General features: G+C 42.0%; 1 protein-coding gene across 2 annotated transcripts in view; it reads right to left on the bottom strand.

Annotated features, from left to right (window-relative positions):
* Positions 1-1,241: 1,241 nt before the first annotated feature.
* The window catches only part of LOC110532014 (opioid growth factor receptor), a 16,379-nt gene continuing 9,740 nt past the window's right edge, over positions 1,242-7,880 (bottom strand). For both annotated transcript variants that reach the window (XM_021615595.2, XM_036987925.1), the window contains 2 exons: positions 3,858-4,006; positions 1,242-3,704 (listed from right to left, as the gene is read on the bottom strand). In XM_021615595.2, coding sequence (XP_021471270.1) covers positions 2,624-3,704; positions 3,858-4,006 — 1,230 coding nt within the window. In that variant the 3' untranslated portion in view covers positions 1,242-2,623. The remainder of the gene's footprint in view (positions 3,705-3,857; positions 4,007-7,880) is intronic.

The raw sequence follows: 7,880 nt of genomic DNA, 5'->3' as shown, positions 1-7,880 counted from the left end.
GTCAGAATTTGTGGGTTTTTGTTTGTCCACCTGGCTCTTGAGGATGGACCACAAGTTCTCAATGGGATTACGGTCTGGGGAGTTTCCTGGCCATGGACCCAAAATATTGATGTTTTGTTCCCCGAGCCACTTAGTTATCACCTTTGCCTTATGGCAAGGTGCTCCATCATGCTGGAAAAGGCATTGTTCGTCACCAAACTGTTCCTGGATGGTCGGGAGAAGTTGCTCTCTGAGGATGTGTTGGTACCATTATTTATTCATGGCTGTGTTCTTGTGAGCCCACTCCCTTGGCTGAGAAGCAACCCCACACATGAATGGTCTCAGGATGCTTTACTGTTGGCATGACACAGGACTGATGGTAGCGCTCCCCTTGTCTTTTTTCCAGATGCCCCAAACAATCGGAAAGGGGATTCATCAGAGATAAGGACTTTACCCCAGTCCTCAGCAGTCCAATACCTGTACCTTTTGCAGAATATCAGTCTATCCCTGATGTTTTTCCTGGAGAGAAGTGGCTTCTTTGCTGCCCTTCTTGACACCAGGCCATCCTCCAAAAGTCTTCGCCTCACTGTGCGTGCAGACGCACTCACACCTGCCTGCTGCCATCAACTTTAGGAGACGGTCCTGGCGCTTGCTCGACTTTCTTGGGTGCCCCGAAGCCTTCTTCACAATTGAACCGCTCTCCTTGAAGATCTGATAAATGGTCGATTTAGGTGGAAATCTTACTGGCAGCAATATCCTTGCCTGTGAAGCCCTTTTTGTGCAAAGCAATGATGACGGCATGCCGGTTAACCATGGTTGACAAGAGGAAGAACAATGATTCCAAGCACCACCCTCCTTTTGAAGCTTCCAGTCTGTTATTCAAACTCAATCAGCATGACAGAGTGATCTCCAGCCTTGTCACTCACACCTGTGTTAACGAGAGAATCACTGACATGATGTCAACTGGTCCTTTTGTGGCAAGGCTGAAATGCAGTGAAAATGTTTTGTGGGATTCAGTTCATTTGCATGGCAAAGGGGGACTATGTAAATAATTGCAATTCGTCTGATCACTCTTCTAAACAATTCTGGAGTATATGCAAATTGCCATCACACAAACTGAGGCAGCAGACTTTGTGAAAATGAATGTGTCATTCTCAAAGTTTGGACACGGCTGTAGTATAGTATTCAGACAACCAAGGTTGGAATCTGAAAAAATTAATAATTCTAGAAGGGTACAAATGAATTAGACAAACAAATGTAAATAACTTGCACAATCTTTATTTTATTGTCATGTAACAGGAAAGGGGTCAAGTTTGTAGGTTGCATGGACAAAGGATTTTCAAATTCCATTCATCACCCCACCAAAGTGGAGTGTATTTACAACCCTTTCACACACAATTTCAATACATGTATGATGAATATATTAATTCATTTGCTGAAAATTGTAAAATAGACATTCGTGATGACATCTCCACAAGGGTGGAAAACAAAGCTTACCCAAACAGAACCTCAGAAATGGAAGAAACGTTGACTATCTCCCACAGGGTTTTCCTGAGATTTGCAATTCAATAAATGAGTCGAAGGGGATCAGGCCTTTGGATAACCATACAATAATTTTGGAAAAAAAATAAAAAAATAAATAAACAGCCTCGCTGTTTGGAACATAAGAAAAGAACACCCACATTCTATTGATTACACTTACTATGTCATCCTTACAGCAAAGCCAAAGTAGTTCAACCAAATAGCTACATCTCATATTATTTCAAAACTTCCAAGACAGAATACAATCAAACAGTTAAATGTTTTTTTTTGTGTTTTTTTTGGCAATGTCATGTATATCTCTCATTCCGCAAAAAAAAGAAGTGCAAAATTCTTGAAATAAACAAATGACATTACAATCCTGTTCCCATTTCATAGAGGCTTTCAATAAAATATAATACACAATGTAGTCGCAACATTGACAGATAATACTAGATACAAAGTACATTTCAATGTGTGCAAAATTACTATTCAAACTGTATTCAGTTTTTGAACGGAGTGGTGTATTAAAAAAAGTTGCAACAAGCAGGCATCAGTTCATTGTATGAGATTGAATTCATCTTTTCAATGTTGACTGTAATTACAGACTATCCTTACATCCTCCTCAGTTCAAAGTACGCAACTACTCGCAGTTGCAAGATCAACTATGGAGAACTGATTTCAGTCTGAATCCCCATCACAACACAATTTCATCAGAACAAATAAATTCAGTAATCCATACATCCTTACCAACAAAAAGAACAAACCCACTAATGTGAACATGGAGGACAGTAGAATATAATAAGGCCTGAAAACTATATTTCTGTTAAAGCCCTGCCCAGAAACCACCTAGCGCCTTCCTCCTAGGAGCTTCCGTAGAACTCAGAATTTATGCCATTCTGAGGATTGGTAAGGTGTAAGCAATATGGTGAGAATTCCATCTAACCTACAGTATCACACGGCAAGGATGAGCTTTTACCATAGGCTATACATTTTTTCTGAGCCTTTCATATCCACATGAAGTGCCTAGAGGGTAGGGTCTAGGGGTCGATTTGGGATTGGCCATAACTGTACACAATTTAACATATGTCCCTTTAGTCTGCAACTGATTCCTCCCTCCTTATATTCAGGAAGTTCCCATGTCCCTGAAGTTCCCTGAACTTGGCTGGGGGTTGGATTCCACATCCATTGGCTCCACTTCATTTTTCACCTCTTTCCCATTGGTCTGGTCCTCTCCAGCTTTCTGTGTGTTCTCCCCACCCACTGGCACTGCTTTGTTATCAGACACATCACTAAAGTCAGTCCTTGGGTGTTTTTCACCTCGTTCTGAGGAGTCCTTTTTCGGCGAATCCTTTTTGGGATCCTCAGTCTTGGCTTTGTGGGATGATGCCGCTGATGGGCTCGTCTGATGCGGGTGGTTGTCGTTAGGGACGCCTGTGCCTTTCTCCCACCCGTTGGGGCAGTTCTCTGAAGGACCGTTGCGTGTCACCACCGTGTCACCTTCCCTTTTCTTCTTAGTCGGTTGCGGCAAATTATCGGACTTCATTTCAGATGCAGCTGCCTTGACTTTAACTGAGTCCTGGACGCTGTCCTTGGCTTGACTATCCTCTTTGAGTCCTTCCTCCATACTGTGATCTCCTTTAACAGACTCAGGGTCTGGGCTGCCTGAATGGTCCATATCAAGATCATTACTGTTCCCGTTTCCCAGTGATTCTGAGTCCTCTGAGGAGATTGCTGTCCCTGAAGGATTAACAGAAAAACCTTCAGCCTGCTTATCGCCATCACTACTCAATGCTTCATCATTCAACTTGGTAGTCTCCTTCACCTCCTCCGTGACACCCTTGTCCTTCTGGGCTCCCACTGCCTCTCCCTCTCTAGCCTTGGCTCGTGTGCGGCCTTCCTCCGCTCCCTCTCCGTTCCCTTTCTCCGCCTTCTTCAGCTGTTTCTGGATCTTTCTGGGGCACCATACAAACTTTTCCTTGGGCTCAAAGTGCTGGAAAGCGTAGCGCAGAAGCTCTTTGCGCTTCTGCTTGTCACGAATGGCAAACAGGAAGTAGTCGAGCACGCTGCGCTTGACGCTGCTCAGGTTCCTTTTGACCAGCGTCTCCTCCAGGAAGAAGCGCACCAATGGGCTCTGGTAGTGCTCAAAGCCTAGCTCCCCCAGGCTCTTCAGGATGCGCGTAATGCGGAGGTTGTTGTGCATGTTCCTGAGACAGAAAACACAACCCATATTTAGATGGAGGACCCCTAGTAACAGTTTACAACGCCACTGATGACAAAGAATGGTCATCAGTGGTTCCACATGGTCTTAAGAAATCACATCCTGTAAAGATGACCAAGGCATAACTTCAGCAACTCACCTTTCAAGGTTGGCGAAGCGTTCTCTCCAGTTCTCGGCGCGTTTGACCTCACCTGTGTCTTTGTTGACCAGCTGGATACCATAGAACCCCAGCATGAGCTCGTAGGACTCCACCAGCCTCTTCTTGGCCTCCTCACTCTCCCTGAAGGCCTGAGGACACAGTGGGGCAAGAGCACAGAGACCATTATCGTCGCCTTGATAGAGAAGCTCCATTTATAAACACTTCACCCATATTAAGAGACAAAGCAAAAAAAAACAGCACTCACTTATACATATACACATACATACACCATTTCTCTTCCCGCTCGGCGCTTCTCACCCCATCATTGAGTCTCTCAATACATATATTTTAAACAAAACTTACAGAAATGAAACAAAAAAAGCTCAGTTTAAACCAAGAAGTTAGGTTCCACACATGGAACGTACAGTATAATTCTGAAATGCATAGATCACCACCATTCTAAGAGAATCCTTGCAGCATAATAGCTGATACCTCAGGTTCTAGGTCATTTAGATAAGGTTCCCATACTTTGTAGAACTGATCTGTTTTAGAATGCAATGTACATGTCAGATATTCCAGAGGCACCCATTCAAATTGGCATAATATACTATCTTTAATAGAAGGAACCTTATCACGAATCCACTGTAAAAGGATGTTTGCCCTCGCTGCGAAGGTAAGGATGTTGTAAAGCCGCCGCTTACCCACAGAAGTAACATGCCTACTAGGGAGACCCAACAGTAAAGAAACTGGGTCCAATTCTAGATCAACCCCTGGGATCTTTTTAATTTCTTGCAGAACACCAGACCAGTATCTTTGTATTTTGGTACATGACCATAAACAATGTGTTAGGGTGCCTGTATCAGTTTTACATTTAAGACACTGAGGGGAAGAGGAAGTGGGGCTAAAAGCATGTCTGCGATTTGGGGATATATGCAATCTGTGTATTATTCTTAATTGGAACGCTCTAGTATGATTACATATAGATAATATTTTTTGAAAATCTCCCACAAGTCCTCCCACATCTCTTTGTCAATTGTAACAGACAATTATTTCTCCCACACTTGTTTCACCCTCTGTGTTGACAGCATAAAAGGCCCTTAAAAGCATCATAAAACAGACTTAGACATTTTCCTTCATGGAAAAAAAGAAGCATTCTTTCAATGACAGACATATCAGGGTTACCAATTAAGGTGGTGTAATGTCTTACTTGTAGAAAGTGGAAAAAGCCCTGTTTTGGGAGTCGATATTTCTCGACCATCTGCTCAAATGACAAAATCTTATCAGCAAAGTCATTTAGTCTGCGTATGCCCTTATTAAGCCAAAAGTGAAAGCCAGCATCCAGCAATCCTGGACCAAAATCTGGGTTGTTAAGAATTGGGGTAAGAGCAAAGGTTAGTTTGGACCTTCCCAAGAAGCGTTGAACTAACCTCCATACTTTGAGTGTGTTAAGTGTAATGAGATTATTGCAGTGATCTTCTACAGACTTGAAACTTCTGAAAAATAAAAGATCCTGTAAGGGGTATTTTGAAAGAGAAGTCTCAATGTCTAACCAAATAGAGGAGTCATCGTTTGTGATACAGTCAGAAATATAACATAGGTGGGCACACTACTGATAGAACCTAATATTGGGCAGATCCAAGCCACCCATAGAACTTGGCAGCTGCAATATTGCCATCTTAAGTCTTGGCTTGCGTTTACTCCATATAAAAAGGAACTCAGCCATCCATTTACGTCCTTTATTACCTTATTGGAGAGTAATACTGAGATCATTTGGATTGGGTAAAGTAGTCTAGGTAAAATATTCGTTTTCAAGAGGGATATTCTACCGAACCAAGAAATCGGGAGAGCGTTTCAGCGCTCCAGATCTTGTCTTATTGTATCAAACAAGGGAACAAAATTGGCTTTGTATATTTGCTGGAATTTAGGAGTTACAAATCTACCCAGATACATAAAACCTGAGGGAGATCATTTAAAAGGGAAGGGGGAGAGGTATTAGGTACAGAGTGAAGGTTACCAAGTGGCATAGCCTCTGATTCAGTTAAGTTAATCTTGTAGCCTGAGAATTCGCTGAATAATTCAATAATATTAATAAGAGATGTAATTGAAGTATCAGGACTAGAGATGAATATCAGGACATCATCAGCATACAAGCTTATTTTATGGTGAACATCACCAATGAGCAGCCCCTGTATAGCAGGCGCTACCCTGATGGCCTCGGCCAGTGGTTCCATAACGAGTGCAGAGGAGAGGAGACAAAGGACAGCCCTGTCTGGTACCTCTGTATATAGAGAAGCTATTTGACCATAGCCCATTAGTAAGGAGAGCAGCCTGAGGATCATCCTATAAAACTTTCACCCATTTTATAAAGTTGTCCCCTACACCAAATGTATTTAAAGCAAAGAATAGGTAAGGCCACTCCACACAATCAAATACTCTCTCAGCATCTAGGGAGAACACAAGACCATCCATAGCACTTTGTTGGTAGGCTTGGTTTACATTAAGAAGCCGCCTGACATTGTAGCATGACTTACGGCCCTTAATGAAGCCAGTTTGGTCTCTTTTCACAATTAGTGGCAGTGAGTCCTCTAATCTTGTGGCTAGAATTTTAGAAAGCATTTTCTATCCACATTCAGAAGGGAAATTGGTCTGTACGAGGAACAAGACTCTGGACATTTTCCCTTTTTGAGAATAAGTGATATGTTGGCTTCTCTCAGCGTTTGAGGGAGCTGGTCATTTGAAAATGAGTGGTTAAACATATCACACAATGGCTCAAGGATCAGGCCATCGAACTCTTTATAGAACTAAACACAAAACCCGTCTGGTCCTGGGGCTTTACCATTTTGCAAATTCTTAATTGCTAACATTATCTCTTCCTCGATAATAGGGGCATTAAGGAGACCTCTGAGCTCCCTACTATCTCCGAAGAACAATCTTGGGTGCATCATCTGGCAGTTCGGAGGCATAAAGGTTTGCATAAAATTTCTTAAGAGTCATTTATCAATTTATTTTCATATAATTGATTGCCATCAGAATCAGTAATAGTGGCAGTTGACAGAGTCAGCTCTCTTTTTAGCTAGGTATGCCAAGTACTTTCCTGGCTTATCGCCATGTTCATATAGCTTTCGCCTGACAAATCTAATTTTCTTTTCAGTGTCCTGTGTTAGGAGAGAGTCCAACGTTGATCTAAGGACTAATATTTCCTTTAATAGGGCAGGAGTGGGAGTTGTAATGTAGTCCTTCTCTTTAGTTCCTAATTCACCCTCTAACATGTTTCGCTTTTCACGCCTTTTCTGTCTCTTAGTGGCTGTGTATGACATAAATCAGACCCCTTACATACGCTTCACAGGTTTCCCAAAGGAGCAAGGAAGAGAAATGCTTTAAAATCTGTAATAAAATAAAATATGTGAATGTATGGTCTTTAACAACGGTTATAGTCGACCTCTAATGTCTTGACCGATTTAATGCCCCGTTGAGTTATGTCCAGGATCACCTCCGCATGATCAGATATGACTATGCTTCCTATCCTAGCGGATAAAACAGACTGCAAAGACATCCTGGGCATAAAAAAGTAATCTATTCTAGTCTAACATCCATGAGGTGCAGAGAAAAAAAGTGAACTCTGTTGGAGGGATGAAAAGTTCTCCAAACATCAGCATACCTCAGATCATCACAAATAGCTTTAAGTGACTTAGCTTGAGGAGAGAGAAGCTATACCGCTGGGAAACTTATCAATAAGGGGGTTCAACAAACAATTAAAATCTCCAACCACTGCAGTGTCTGAGTTAAATTCTGAAAAGTCTAGAAATACCTTAGTGAGGAAATCAGGGGGGTAAACGGGGGGAGTAAATATTCATTATGGAAATGTTCTGCCCTTGTAAAGTACCATTAATTATAACAAAGTGACCAAATGTATCTTTCACACAATTCAAGACCTTAAGTGGTAAGTTCTTTTTCCCAAGAATTGCTACACCTCTACTTCTGGATGTAAATGATGAGAAAAACACTTGACCAAACCCCCCTTGT

The sequence above is a fragment of the Oncorhynchus mykiss genome, chromosome 9 (assembly GCF_013265735.2).
Source record: "Oncorhynchus mykiss isolate Arlee chromosome 9, USDA_OmykA_1.1, whole genome shotgun sequence".
NCBI classification, from domain to species: domain Eukaryota; kingdom Metazoa; phylum Chordata; class Actinopteri; order Salmoniformes; family Salmonidae; genus Oncorhynchus; species Oncorhynchus mykiss.
The sequence above is the reverse complement of the archived record's forward strand: the minus strand, read 5'-3'. Positions and strand labels throughout refer to the sequence as shown.